The sequence below is a fragment of the Vipera berus genome, assembly GCF_964194415.1.
Source record: "Vipera berus genome assembly, chromosome: Z".
NCBI lineage: Eukaryota > Metazoa > Chordata > Lepidosauria > Squamata > Viperidae > Vipera > Vipera berus.
Window position 1 is genome coordinate 78,830,581 of NC_138205.1, and position 16,019 is coordinate 78,846,599.

General features: G+C 37.1%; 1 protein-coding gene across 1 annotated transcript in view; it reads left to right on the top strand.

The window, feature by feature from the left end:
* LIMD1 (LIM domain containing 1) overlaps positions 1-16,019 on the top strand; it is a gene marked incomplete at its 5' end in the record, with an annotated part of 28,075 nt that overhangs the window by 8,269 nt on the left and 3,787 nt on the right. The window contains 4 exons of the mRNA XM_081343498.1: positions 759-860; positions 8,969-9,036; positions 9,940-10,002; positions 15,117-15,247. Of these exons, the coding sequence (XP_081199624.1) occupies positions 759-860; positions 8,969-9,036; positions 9,940-10,002; positions 15,117-15,247 (364 nt within the window). The remainder of the gene's footprint in view (positions 1-758; positions 861-8,968; positions 9,037-9,939; positions 10,003-15,116; positions 15,248-16,019) is intronic.

Sequence of the window (16,019 nt, forward strand, 5' to 3'; positions counted from 1 at the left end):
TAGACATCCTAGTATTAAATAATAGTATTTGAATAATTGGTATTTAGGTCTTCCAGTCTTGCCAGTTCATAGATTTCAAAGCCAACTGTAACCAATGAACATAGTCTACTGCTGAGGTCCCTAACCTTTTGGGCACCAGAGATCAGTTCCGTGGAAAGAGCTTTTTCCGTGGACTGGACACTGTGTGGTTTTGTATGCTGCCTGCATCCTGCTGATGGGACTTGGCTTTTTGTGCAGCCCAGTTGCTGGCATGACGCGGCCCAGTACCAGTCCACGGAGCGGGTGTTGGGGACCCCTGGTCTACTGGATTCCCACTTCTGTTACATATGACAAAAGAATGAAATAAATGAACATATGCATGCATGGGCACACTTACTTCCTAAGCCAGTGCTGTAATCCTTGTCATAAAATAATCATAGCATTTAGAGGGAAGAAAATCCTTTTTCCATAGAGCATTTTTTCCTTCTTTCAGCATACGAACCTTGTTAAGGTAACAAGATGATGAAAATGCACAGAATGTGTTTGTTTCTGATAATTAAAAAGAAAATCTGCTTAAATTTCCTTGCTTCTCACTGTCTTGTTCCTCTTCTATCTGCTTTAATGTAACATTTCATCAAATCCTTGATGCAATAGAACTAAATATCCCATTTAGTCCTGGGGATAATTTTTGAAATTTTTGTTATTTGTGTAATCTGATTTTGATAAATTATCTTTTAATATTCCCCCTCCCCCCTCCTCCTTCTCCTCTTCTTCTTTAGGAACCTGTGTGAAATGCAACCAAGGTGTATATGGTGCAAACCAGGCCTGCCAGGCAATGGGGAATCTCTACCATGATGGATGCTTCACCTGTGGAGCATGTAGTAAGTACCGTAACTATATTAAATGGAACTCTCTTATTGCAGATGCTATTTAAAGTGGAAATTGATGCCCACATGTCATTTTTTTTGTACTGTGACAAGTTCCTGCGGCTTGAAAATGTTTAAAGCCAAGTCTGGAAATTCAGCTATCTTATTAAATTTCTGCTCCACAAGAAGTAGAACTCTACTATCAAAAGTGAGCAAAGTCAGACATCTTTTGGTGTCTACTTTGGCAAGAAGTGGAATTCTCTTTTTGCCAACATTTTCAGGTTTTCATGCATTTTGCAGGTGAATATGGCAAAAGCCACTTAGACTGACTTTTGTACAGGTTCTGGTGTGCTTGGTTTAATTGTTGGGTTAGTTTCTTGTTGCTAAGCAGTTCAGGAATCTATCTGCTTCATGTTTGTTCAAGTCCCATTTTCTAATCTTCCACCCAAATATTTACACTTGCTGACATACTTTAGGAAAAAAATTGTTATGTAGAAGAGGAAAATAAGGCATCTTTTGTGTGATCCAGGAAAACCTGGAGTCAACCCAGGAAATAATATATGTTTTCCCAAAGGAGCTTCTGTTATGGTTTCTCCAGTCACAATCTATGCCATATTTTATTTGGATGGGACTCTGAATCACACATTATTAACTCCTATGATAACTCTCAACATCTGCTGCACTTTTTATTTATTACTGTTTACATATTTTAAACTAAGACAACTGCTTTTGGAATTTGGTAACTAGACTAAGGGAGAGTAAGCTGCAAATGCTCTCTAGAATGCTCTTATGATCAGGGCCTGCCGCTCTTCACTGAATTTATCTGTTGAGGAAATATGGAGCCATCAGGCTGAAGAAACAAAAACGGAATTTCTCTCAGTGATGATAGATGAAAGCATAACAGAACCTTTACTTACAAAATGCAGTTTAAAAAACAAAATACACAGAAAATAATGACAGAACAATTAATCATGAAGTTAGAACAATTAATCAGTAGAACAACCTGCCTCCAGAAGTTGTGAATGCTCCAACACTGGAAGTTTTAAAGAAGAAACTGGACAGCCATTTGTCTGAAATGGTATGGGGTTTCCTGCCTGAGCAGGGGGTTGGACTGGAAGACCTCCAAGGTCCCTTCCAACATTATTATCATCATCGTTGTTGTTATTTGTAAATAAGTTTTTAAAAGGTAACATCCATGCATCCAACAAATAATGTAATTGTTAAGTTATACTATCAAACAAAAAACCTTAAATAATCATAAATTAGAAATCATAAAAAATAATGTTATATTGGTATAGATTGCCTAGATTACACATAAAGTATTTATTCTTGGAAAATACAATAAAATCTATGTGAAAGGGAAACATACTGTATCACTTTTTGATTTGTAGAGAAGGAACCTTTTCAAGTATTGATAAATCACACATTTCTTGAAACTTGCTTTTGAAACCTGGAATAGTAATATTTTCCTTGATACCTAGAAAAGTAGTACCTTTCCAATCTGTCAATACCATGACAAGTTCCTTAAAAACAGTCAAAACAATCTATGGTTTCATAAAATGTAATTCAAAATACCATTAACATCGTTAACATGAAAACATTTATCCATTAATCTACCTATATAAGTTACAATACTGTTCCAAAATTAAACCAAAGTTGGGTATGAGTTAATGGACCTTATATGAGTTACATTATATGAGTTAATGTACCGCAAGTCTGAAGAGAACTTAATATTTTTAATAGTTGCATTCATTGATATACCGTTATCAGATGTTTTAGGTCTATATTATGTAAGTGGTAACCAGGTGGTGTAGCAGTTAAGGCAGGGGTGTCAAACTCAATTTCATTGAGGGCCGCATCAGCATTGCGGTTGCCCTCAGGGGGATGGGTGGGTGTGGCCTACTGGGTGGGCATGGCTAAAGTGCATATGGCCTACTGGGTGGGCGTAGCCAGCTCTACATCGTTCGCATCAAGGGTGCCTATGGGGGCCTGGGCAGGAATGGGACAGATCTGAGGGTCTCTGGCAGGAGGAGGGTCTCTGGGCCAGGACCAAGGCAGTGGGGGCCGTTCCCTCACTGTTTCCAGGATGGCTTCGCGGGCCGCATTAAACCACTTCGCGGGCCAGATCTGGCCCCCGGGCCTTGTGTTTGACATGTCTGAGTTAAGGCATCAGGCACAAAGCCAGTTGCATGACCTGGGACAGTAACTCACTCTCAACTCTAAAAATTAGGCATTGTCAAACCACTTCTTAAAAATCTTGCCAAAAAACCTGCAGAATTCAACAACTCAGATTCTCTGAGAATTGTACATGATTGAATGGAAGAAAAAATGTGTAAGTAATAAATGTCAGTAATTTAAATTTTAAAGATATTTTAAATTTCCAATATAGTTTCAAAGCCAGCCTGGTTTAAACAACATCAACAAAAAATGACAGTGTCTCAGGCATCCTTAAGGCGATTAAGGTATTTGGTCCATATTGATCAATCAAAGCATGCTTGATTATATTATTGCTGTTTTGAATTAGGCAAAGAAAAATTATCTGAAGTTTTTGAAATCCTTAAGTTGTCATTAGGAAGTAGTTAGCTTAAAATAACTACTACAGACTTTGCTCATACCTTCTAGTACAATGTCATACCATCTGTGTTAAAAGTAGATTTCTTCCATAAAGTAATGGAATAATGAAACTCAGCATCAAAATCTAAACAGCTTTCCAATAGGGCCCAAATACATCTATGATTCCAGAGTCACTTTCTGACTTAGAAAGAAGTGATTGCAATTTCCTCCTCTCCAAATAACAATATATTTCTGAAGGAGATGGAAATAAAGTACATCTCTCTCTTCTTAATCATTTCTCTTGTCTGCTAGGCAACTAGTTTATTCCTATTTCTGAACATACTATATGGCAGAGTTCCCCAACCTTTCCGGCTTTGCCAAAGGGGAGACGGGGGATGATTCTGTGCTAGTGTGCGCATGTATGTGCCCATTGCTCAGGCCAGTGCAGATGCACGCATGTGCTCACCCGTCACTTCTGCGACCCCTTGTAGCATGATCAGAGCTCAGATGCTTGGCGACTGGCATGAATTTATGACAGCTGAAGTATCCCAGGGTCATGTGATCACCTTTTCCAATCTTCTGATAAGCAAAGTCAAAGGGGAAGCCATATTCACTTAACAACTGTGTTACTAACTTTACAACCGCAATGATTCACTTAATAATTATAGCAAGAAAGGTTGTAAAATGGGGCAAAACTCAATTGTCTTGCTTAGCACCAGAAAGTTTGGGTTCAATTATGGGTGTAAGTCAAAGTAAAAAGGAATCCCATTTGTATATAGAGAGTGCAGTTTGCATAATCCTATATAGAGACTGATAAAAATATTTTGTCTTATTCAACTTGTTTTGATTTACTGTTTTAAATTTATTTTGGTCAGTATTATATCAGAATTAATATATACATAATTTATATGTGAGCAAAATAAATGATAGGTGCCAATAAATCCTACAAATTGAATTTAAATCTGGTTTAATTTACAGTGAGATTATCTTGAATAATTCATTCTGTAAATCTATGCCAGTTTAAGTTTGGAAGTTCCAATATTCTCTGGCTTTTTTCTTCCCACACAAATTTATAACTAGTAATTTTGTTAACAAGCGTTGTACAGTATTCCAGATTTTCCTTTCCTGTATTTTTAATGGCAAAAAATCCACTTCCTTGTTTCTGCTGATAGTAATTGTTACATAGATAAAACATTGGTTTTGGAACTTTCTGAGGATCTTACAGTCCCTGAAAAACTTTTGAAAATTACAAATGAGTCTGTTTTCTAATATTGGATACTGGCCTGAAATTGCCATCTCATGCTATTTCGGTCCAATAACATGTTTTATGCACCCTGCAGTGTGAAGTGAGGATGAACATTAACAAGGCCTGTTACTTTTTTAACACAGTTTCCTAGTAATCGTGTAATCAGTTTTTTGTGTTATTATCCATCTAGCCAAATCCTGGTTCTAAATAGATCATTCAAGTATAGGTAGTGTAAATGTTTTGAGACCTTCTGGTTACAGAACTCTGCAGTTAACCTATAGTCCTTCCCTGTCCTTCCCAGTTCACATTCCTGTAAACTATATAAGAATATAAATTGTATCATCTAGTCATTTTACCGCAGTTAAGTTTTTAAAACAGACACAGTGCAGAATTAAATAACTGTTAAATGACTTTGGTTGTCACACATGATAATGGCAGCCTTCCAAAGTGAAGGATTTATTCAGAACTTTCATCCCCCACTAATTGTCTGAGTACAGCATCTATTCAAAGGACATTTCAGTGGTTCTATTTTTATTAGCCACTTGTACTTTTAAATATTGAACTGAGATTAACAAGTAGGTTTCTAGACATGTTTTGTAATCATTTGGTAGTGATTTTTTTTAAATCACAAAAGATATTTTGTTATAAATTTTGCATAGCATCCAGTATGTCTGCATTTCCATAATGTCATTGAAGATATTTTATATCCTTTTTCCTGAAAAGAGAACTAGAATGAAAGAATACCCTGAGCATATAAATCACCCTTCCTGCTTGCATTTAAAGAGTAGGAAAAATCTAGTAATTATTTTATTATACAGTCTCATTTCATGGATAGAGTTGTAATTTTATGCATTCTCACTCCAGAATTAATTCTAAAGCTATGGAATATGTAAAAGAGAAGAAAAAAAGTGATTCCTGTTTTAAAACCCTTCATGACTCACAGCCGAGATATTTGAGGAAACTGTCTACTTCTAGTGATGTCTGTCTATTCAATAAAACCAACTAGGACAGGCTCATTAGATCACCTCACTTAGGGATGGACTGCCATTTCATGGTCCAAAGAGCCAAGATTTCTCAATTGCAACCCTCCTTCTTTGGATTAATTCATAGATGATGCTGAACCCACTTGTTTAAGGAGTAGAAGACTAAAGCTTGGTGTTTTTTTTTAAAGAAAACCCCTAGGGAAAATCTGATGTAAGCCTGATGCACCCATCCTGAATTGTGTTTGGATGGCTATTGTTCCTAGATAGCTACAATCATTTTGGTAATTTTTTGCTAACATTTTTTGCTAACATTTTTGTTATGTTACTTATGTTCTTGTGTTGTATGTACTCTGTTGATATTATTGCTATAGGAAAGAGTCTTACTCTTTCAAAGTCATGCTGCATGGCAGTGGCATATAAGATTAAATAAATTAAATATAAAATAAGCATAATAAAATAAATGTCAAAGCTTTAGGTTCATTATTAATGATTCCAGTAAGCAGTTTCATCTTACTTCATGTAAGTATTGCCTTTTTGCAATGCTTCAAGAATTGGCTCCACAATATAAAAGCATTAATTTTTATTTAGAATGGCTTTGGATGGTACAGCTTTTACATGGCCCTGGAAATAAATATTTTTGTTGTGAGTGTAATTTTCTTCACTCTAATATTTTATCATAGGGGTGTCATAATCTTTCTCTGAAGTAGCAGATATCTATCTCATGCTTATGCTTATCATATCTGTGAAGCATGAGCCAAGAAAGATAAAATCTATTGCTACTACAACTTTTTTTAAATTTCAATTTATTTATTTATTTGTATTTGCCTTAGAGCGGTCTAATGGCCTAGTGGTGAAGGTGCTCGCCTCCCATTTGGAAGGTTGAGCTGTCAATCCTAGGTAGCGGCAGATGTTTCTCTCCTAGAATAACAAAAAAATAAATATATGCTGTGAACTCTGCATGGTTTCAGGAAGAGCATCCGACTAGTAAACATTCAGCTCCATCTAGTTGCCCTAACTCTACCCCAAATTAAGGAATTACAAGGGCTTAAAAAGGAAGGAAAAAAAGGAACATGCCTTTATTATTTTTACAAGTAACTCAAACACACCCAACACACTTTCCTCCTCCTATTTTCTCCACAAAAACCATCCTTTAAGTTGGCCTGAGAGAGAGAGTGATTGGCCCAAAGTCACCCTGGCTTTCATGGCTGGGATGGGACTTGAACTCATGGTCTCCTGCTTTCTAGCCTGGTGGCTTAATAACTACATTAAACTGGCTCCCTGACTTCTTCTGTGATTGCATTGGGCTGGCATTATCTGTTATTAACATCTTTCTTTTTTAAAAAAAAAATATTGGAACAGCAGGCTTTTGATTCTCTCCTTTCACTTCAGCAAGCAAGACCTTAAGCCAGGGGTGTCAAACTCAATTTCATTGAGGGCCACATCAGCATTGCGGTTGCCCTCAAGGGGCCGGGTGGGTGTGGCCTGAGTGGGCATGGCCTACTGGGTGGGCGTGGCTAGAGTGCGTATGGTCTACTGGGTGGGCATGGCCAGCTCTACATCGTTTGCATCAAGGGTGCCTACGGGGGCCTGGGCAGGAGTGGGACAGATCTGAGGGTCTCTGGCAGAAGGAGGGTCTCTAGGCCAGGGCCAAGGCAGTGGGGGCTGTTACCTCACTGTTTCCAGGATGGCTTCGTGGGCCACATGAAACCACTTCGTGGGCCGCATCCGGCCCCCGGGCCTTGTGTTTGACATGTCTGCCTTAAGCCTTCCTTACTTCCACCCAACCATCATGTATTTTTGTTGTCTCTCCAAACGATGATTAGTTGGGGGGCAAGGGACATTCTTGGCAACTCCTTTCTCATTTTTGATATATTTAATTACTCCATTTCCATTCTAATTCTTGCTTTTTGGTTATTATACAGTGAGATGAAGTGGTCTTATGCCCTGATGCCAATAACTTTAATTGGTTAAAAGCCAGGATACTTTTTTCTAGTGCCAAAAATATAATTAAATAGTACTGCTGTGTCTCTCTGTGGGAGTGCCTAACACAAAGAGGCGTGCCAGCACCAAAAAGACTTTCTCACTTTGTGCCAGGTATTTTCGTTATCGATCACCATCAGCTAGTGCTTTAAGGTATAATATGTTAGGCTGAGATCTCCGTTCTCTGTTAAAAGCATAATGTATTTGTATATTATCTGTATGTGTTTGGACAGTGATCAAGAAACTACATTTAAACTGTAAAAATCTTGGATGTCCATCTGTATCATTTTTGAGATACTGATTTTCAAACTGCATTTTTATTTCATGCTAACAACTGTGAACAGAACACAGGTATGTCACATAGCTTATTATTTGTCAAACAAACAAACAAAAAGATTTGGCAATATCAAATATCAAGTAAGGGAAATAGCTCAAAATGTCAGATGTTTGTATATTGTATTTCATATTGATGACCTGTTTTGGGTGTACCCTTTACATGAAGCAAGAACTTCAGGTATGAATAGCTAAAGTTAAAGCTTTCCTTCAGCTGGTAAATGGAGTGGTATGTATATATTCTGCTCTTGTTGGCTTTGTGTGTTTTTAAATATTAAGTTGTTGATTAATTACCAACTTGTGTCTTGGTAAGCTGATCATGCTCTGTCCTAAACTGTTTTCTATTAAAGGAACCATACTCACTTAAGTTTTGCAAGGGGAGAAACATAGAGGAAGTGAAAAGAAGGAGCAATGGGATATGGGTTATAAAACAATAAATATCTTGACTGCAGATTGGCATTAAATAATATTCTTATTCAGAATCTAAATTTCATTCTAAATATTACTGTGGTGTTAGTTATGTGGTAAACAGAATGGGGAGTTATTTTCTATTTGTTGCATGTGTAACTGTATATGCACCCAGTTTACACAGATAGGATAAACTGTAGACCCATATTATATTGAAGCCAAGCTTCATGAAAACAGAGTGAGGATAAAGTTCTTTTGGATCCATCCCTTTTACATGTACTTGGCAGCATAATTTTTCAGGTCATCTTTTTCCCATGATATAAACTGTTCAAATGAGTTGTTACTTTGCCCTGGTGTGTGTGTGTGTCTTAAGTCTTTTCTTTTTTTTTGAACACCCTGTGTTGACCCAAATATGGGTCTTTTTTCTTCTTTTGCCTGTATCAGCCCCCAAACTAGGGACATCCACAGGCAGCAGTCGCCATTGTGACATTTTTTTTCTACCAAATTATATACACCAAATCCAAACTTTATACACACACACACACAATTTTTTATTTCTACATTCTGTATGCATTATTCATTTTTTTAACCCTTGATTTTATATTTTTGTTATCCTCTAGGCCGAAAATTGAGAGGGAAGGCCTTTTATTTTGTTAACGGGAAGGTGTTTTGTGAAGAAGACTTTCTGGTAAGTATGCTGCAGTCTTTTCCATGATGCTGACCATGGCCAAAAAAATATTTTTTATCAGAGGTGAGAGGATCCTTATTTAACATAAAATGGCAGCACAAATGTTCCTTATGAACTAGGTTGTATGTATTTCAATAGTTACAGTAACATTATGGACTGCATATATTTCATTGGCAGCTCTGTGTGCTTTTGATTTATTTTAAAAGTAATGTAAAGAGTTAAATCATTTCTCATCAACTTCCTCTGATTAAGTGTCTCTCTAAAAAAGATTAAATGAAGCAATCAGTAACGATGACATCTTTCATAGGTGTGGTATTGTGACATTTATTGATTAACATGGTTAGAGCTACAGGTGCATTGTGATTCATATATTCCTCTTAAGAATACAAAATACTTAACAGAAACACCAAATGTGGCATGTGTTTTCTTGCCTCAGTTCTACTTCTGTTGTTACCAATGGCACTATGTGCTATGATGCAAACTGTGATTTACATAGGGATGTCTGATATCAAGATGCAAATATGAAAGGGTGGGGTTTGCATTGTGATATCTTCAAGGAGGTTTTTTTCATCACTGGGTTTTATACCAGAGGCCTGTACGTCTACTAAAATGTTGGGTTTTATGTATATTTGCTGAGAATTCATGACTCAGCATTATTTACCCCAAATGTTTGGAAAAGAGATCAATAATTTTTCCATCTTGTTGAGATTTTAACTGGAAATTTTATTTTCTTAGTTGCCATACTATATTAGCATTTAGGAAGCTTTTATAAGCAAGTAAATGAGAACGGCTTTTAAGACTCCTGGTGCCAGAGAGATCGTTTGTTGGTGTGATTTCCTGTTAAAAAGTAAAAAAGTCTTTATGCTTAAACAATTCTGATTTTTTTTTCTTTTTGAACTGCAGTATTCAGGCTTTCAACAATCGGCTGATCGATGCTATATATGTGGTCATTTGATCATGGATATGGTAAGGGACATTTTTTTTATTGAAAAGTTTTACAGTACATTTTAAACATATACTCCTTCCCTCCCCCTCCCCCCACACCCCTCCCTCCCCCCCCTCTCCCCCCCCCCGACTTCCCAGAGCTGAATACAGGGTATTGCCTCTAACAAACATAAGCTAAAATATGCTAACCAACTATAAATATGCTTTAAATCCTATCACACTTTAACTCCCCTTAAACATAAGTAAATAATAATACATCTTATAATTCTAATATTCATTCATATGCTAGGTGAAATTTTTAGTCCCATATTTATTCTGAATATAATCAATCCATCTTCTCCATTCCGAGATATATCTCTGTTGTGATTGTTCTTTCAAATATGCCGAAATTTTTGCCATTTCTGCCAAGCTTGAAACTTTTAGAGTCCACTCTTCTATAGTAGGCAGTTCCTCCTTCTTCCAATATTGCGAAACCAAAAGTCTTGCTGCCTTTATTAAATTCAACATCAATTTAGTTTCTATAACAGTACAATCAGTAATAATACCCAGTAGAAATAACTGTGGAGTAAACCTTTTTCTTAAATATCTTCTGCATATTCCACCAAATTTTAATCCAGAAAGCTTTAACTTTTTTACAAGTCCACCACATATGGTAATACGTTGCGTCCTCACAACCACACCTCCAACATTTAGGCTGATAATTTGGATACATACATGCTAATTTTTTAGGATCTAAGTGCCATCTATAAAGTGCCATCTCGGTCTTTTCCCTGTCCAAATAAATTTATTAATACCTTTCTGCCATTCCTCCAAATTTGAATCTTTTTTAAGTATAGGTATCATTTGAAACAAAAATAAAAATTTTGGTAAAACATTCATTTTAACTGCTGCAATTCTTCGCAATAAAGACAGTTGTATTTTTTTCCAAGTATCTAATTCTTTTTGTATTTTTAACCATAACAATTCATAATTATTTTTGTATAATTTCACATTTGAATCTGAAAGATATACCCCCAAATATTTAATCTTTTTAACTACCGTATATACTTGAGTATAAGCCGACTCGAGTATAAGCCGAGACCCCCAATTTCACCCCAAAAAACTGAAAAAAGTTATTGACTCGAGTATAAGCCGATCCGCCGTTCTGCAAGCCTCCGCCGCTGGCGGAGGCTGGATCCACGCTCTGCAAGCCTCTGCCGCCAGCAGAGGCTCGATCCGCCATTTTGCAAGCCTGAATACACAGGAATACCCTGTGTGGCCACGGCTCTCGGGGAAGCCCTGGCTGTCCGCTTCCTCGCTCCATGCTGCCATTCGGGGCCCGCGCGTTCCCCGGGCAAATCGCGGCGCCCAGCAGGCGAGGAAACACGCCCGCTCCAGTCGCCCCCCCTTCCCTCAGGAGACGCGAAGCAAGTGACTGCCCGGAGCTTACCAAGGACTTGCGTGCGGCCGAGGCTTCGGTGCTTCCAGGATCGCGTGCACCTCTCCCAAGCCGCCGCCGTCCGGAGACCTGCCGAAGTTTGGGGAGGTTTGGGGAGGTGCGCGCGCACCTCCCCAAACCTCCCCAAACTTCGGCAGGTCTCCGGACGGCGGTGGCTTGGGAGAGGTGCGCGCGATCCCGGAAGCACCAAAGCCTCGGCCGCGTACAAGTCCTCGGTAAGTTTTTTTGTTGACTGGAGTATAAGCCGAAGTGGAATTTTTCAGCCCAAAAAGTGGGCTGAAAAATTCGGCTTATACTCAAGTATATACGGTATTTTAAATCCTGTTAATTTTTCTAAAACTACCTTTTGTTCTGTAGTCATATTTTTAGACAAAATTTTAATTTTTTGCCTATTAACCTTAAATCCAGAAACTTGTCCTATATTGCAAAATTATTTCTATTAAATCTATAACCGAGTCGGTTGATCTAATGTAATAACCAAGTCATCTGCAAACGCTCTCAATCTATAATCTTGATCTTTAATTTTAATTCCCTTTATTTTATTTGAGTCACGTATCTTAATAATATTTCCAATGTTAAAACAAACAGCAATGGTGACAACAGACATCCCTGTCTTGTGCCCTTTTCAATTTTGCAAGCTTCTGTTAAACTACCATTAATTATTATTTGGGCTGTTTGTTTCTGATATATTGCCCTAATAGGTTGTAAAAACGTATCACCAAACTCCATCTTCTCTAAAACTTTAAATAAAAATTGCCAATTCAATTGATCAAATGCCTTTTCAGCATCCAAAAATAATCAATGTTGCAGGGACTTATTTCTTTCCAAATATTCTAATAGGTTTACAATATGTCTCACATTACTTTTCATTTGTCTACCACTTATAAATCCTGTTTTATCACTATAAATCATTTGCTGCATAACCTTCATTAATCTATTTGCTAAGATCTTTGCAAATATCTTATAATCCATATTTAGAAGCGATATAGGTCTGTAATTTTTTGATTGGGTAAGATCTTGATCTTCCTTTGGAATCAACACTATAAATGCTGTTCTCCACGATGGAGGCACTTCCCCTGCAGACTGAATTGTCCTAAATAATTCTTCCAAAGGTTCCACCAACTCTAATTGTAAATTTTTATAATAAGTGGCTGTCAAACCATCTGTTCCAGGTGTCTTACCCACTTTTAATTGTTTAATTGCTAAAAAAATTTCTTCAGCAGTTATCGGTTGATTCATCCCTTCCTTCTGTCCTTGTGTAAGTGTAGGGATATTCACTTCTTGTAAATACCTATCTATATCTAAACCTTGAGTTATATCCCTTGCATATAATTTAGAATAAAATTCAACAAAAGCCTTTTTAATAAGATTTTGTTGAAACACCTCTTTACCCTTATATTCTATCTTGTCTATATTACATGACTTTTGTTTTTTCCTTAACAAATAAGCTAACCATCTACCTGGCTTATTAGCATTGTAAAAAGTATTATGTTTGACATATCGTAAGTTAGTTGCCACTTGATCTGCCATCTGGGACATTTTATATATGGAAAAAACCAGTGGGGAAAAGAAGAAGAGTGTAGAAAAATGCAGTTGTGTTGCAGTTTAGCTTCCAAGATATATTTCTTTCAAGAAGTAAAGCAAGCAGGAAAGCATTCTACATATATTTATGTAAGCAACTAAGAGAAAATGCAATAAACCAGTACTACAGGTAGTCTTCAATTTACAGCCAGTTGCTTAAAAACTGCTTCTGACCTAAATAAAACATCATACTGACCCAACCCTGAAATAACATGATTGTGATCTGGTTGCTTGGCAACTAGTTCATACTTACAACTGATTTTCAAGCAGCCAGCAAGCAGAATGACCATTTCCATTCTTTCATCTTCCATCTTCTCCAGAAAGTCAATGAGGAAGGCAGCAAAAAAAAAAAATTGCAAGCTGGTGCGGCCTGACAAAAAGACTCCCTCTTATCTCAGGGGGGTTGGCTGAAGGAGCTGAGGGGACTTGAACTCCTTCAACGGAATGGAGAAATGGAGCTCAGATCCTAAAGATCAGAGGTCTGTTTCTGTATGCACCAAACATATTTCTTTCAATGCCTGGGTAAAAATTAACATCGACGTGGGGTGGAGAAATATCTGATATTTTCAGGATCTGTTATTCCATTCTGCCAAAGCTATAGCTTTCTGTCAGCTCCTAGAGACGAGAGGAAACTGAAACTGAAGTAGAGAATGGAAAGACAGTGAGCTAAGATAAGGAGCATGGGATGGCTCAGGTAGCTGGGGAAGGCCATAGGTGAGTGTCCGTCCATCTGTTGGGCTGAAAAATTCTGCTTGGATTTGGACAGGAAGGATTTTTAGCGCCTGAGCACTGAAAATGAGGCAGCCTGCTCTCTTTAATTTGGAACTCTAGTAATGTGCACAATCATATTAGCAGATGGATGACCGTAACCACAGGTGCCAGGATTGTGATAATTGAGCAAAGCAGTCATGTGGACTGAGAGAGTCACTGCCTTACAATCACCTAGCCATTCCAATCCTTAGCAGTATTGCTAGAATTAGTATCTTGTTTTAAAACTCCTAGTCAGTATAACATAGAATTTTTGTTATTTACTCAATTATAGCAGGAAAAAGAAGTACAGACAAGAAAAAGTTGTTTTAAAGGAAAAAAAAGATGTCCTTGATTGTCTCTGAGCTTGAGTTTAAAATAGTTCTTGAGTCTAAAATAAATTAAACAAAGTAGTTAGTACATTAATTTTGGGAACCTTTTAAACTCAAGCACAATGTTCCTTCCAAAACGAATAAGTATGATCCAACATACTGGTTTCTTGTCAAATTTAGTTGCTTGTTTCTTCATGGATTCTAATCCTCGTAAGCAGCATCCAATAAAGCAACATGAATGTAAAAAAGAATTGACCTTTAAAGATATTGCATCATTTTGTATTTTTTTCTTGGCATTCATTGATAGTATGGTTGTTATAATAAAAACTGATTTGAATGGTTGATTTGAAATTATTCTTAGAAGTTATCCAGTGTGTCATAAATTAAGGTGCAGTAACATAAAGAGCTGCAGTCAAATACTCGGCAGTTTGGCGGGTCGAATCCCGAGTGCCGCGTAACAGAGTGAGCGCCTGTTACTCGTCCCAGCTTCTGCCAACCTAGCAGTTCGAAAGCAGGTAAAAATGCAAGTAGAAAAATAGGGACCACTAGAGTGGGAAGGTAACAGCATTCCGTGTGCCTTTGGTGTCTAGTCATGCCAGCCACATGACCACGGAGACGTCCTCGGACAAGCGCTGGCTCTTCGGCTTTGAAACGGAGATGAGCACCGGCCCCTAGAGTTGGAACCCACTAGCACGCATGTGCGGTGGAACCTTTATCTTTACCTTTAACATAAAGAGCTATGTAAGATTCACAATTGGCTTACATGTTAATTCCAATATGGTTTCTTTCTGTTTGCTGTCGTATGGTATACTAAGAATATTACCATATGATAAAACTCCAATTAAATAGAGTTTTCACCAACATATCCCAACTGACCAAACACTAGACAATATTGCACAGTTTTATGATGCGACCTATTATTCACATATGAATACAATCCAAATTAGCATTTATTTAATCCTTTGCATTTTTAGAAATGCATTTTAAAATTCTACATGCTTTAAAAAAAGGAGTGAATTTTGAATCTCTTATTATAGATTTTGCAAGCTTTGGGGAAGTCATACCATCCAGGCTGCTTCCGTTGTGTGATTTGTAATGAATGTCTTGATGGAGTGCCATTCACACTAGACAGTGAGAACAAAATCTACTGTGTCCGAGATTATCACAAGTAAGGAAAAAGTTAAATTTGAAAAGTTGCAATCTATATAATTTGTGTCCAGGTAACTAATAAAGATTTAGAATACTATTGGTGTTTGATGAAAATGAGCGCATGGGAAAATTTGTCAAAATACCACGGATGTACATTTTCATCATGTTCTTTCTCTAGAAATAAGTGTCATTACTATCTTTTCATTACTACAACTTCACTAGAAAGTGAACAAGCCCCTCTGTTTTTATCACATTTAAATGACATGTTATTACATATAATTATTTTCTTTTCCTACAACTACTTGAAATTCAATATTAGAAGGTCTAATTAAAGATAGCCAACAGAATTATCAAGCATTTTTATTATTTATTAAGTATCTTTGACATATATTGGATCTCTGCCCCGAAATTCTTGCATTTTAAAACATGGCAAAAGAAAGACATTAAAACGTGAGGAAATGTCAGAAATAAAAGAGTGTAAAATAAAAATATAAGTATTTATTGCAATTTCATACATGGAGAAATTGTATTGAAGTACAGCAACCAGCATGAATACAAATGGTACTTTATCCTAATATAAGTAAGGGAGGGACCAGGGATTGAACAGTAATATAGAACTTGTTTCTAATTTATGGCTATGTTGTAGCAGATATTCTGATAAATTCAAAGAACATTGGTTGGTGGGACCTAGAAGACAATTCTCACACACACACACACACACACACACACACACACACACACTATAGCTCCCAACCTGTGGAACATTTTACCTCTGTAGATCAGGTTGGCAT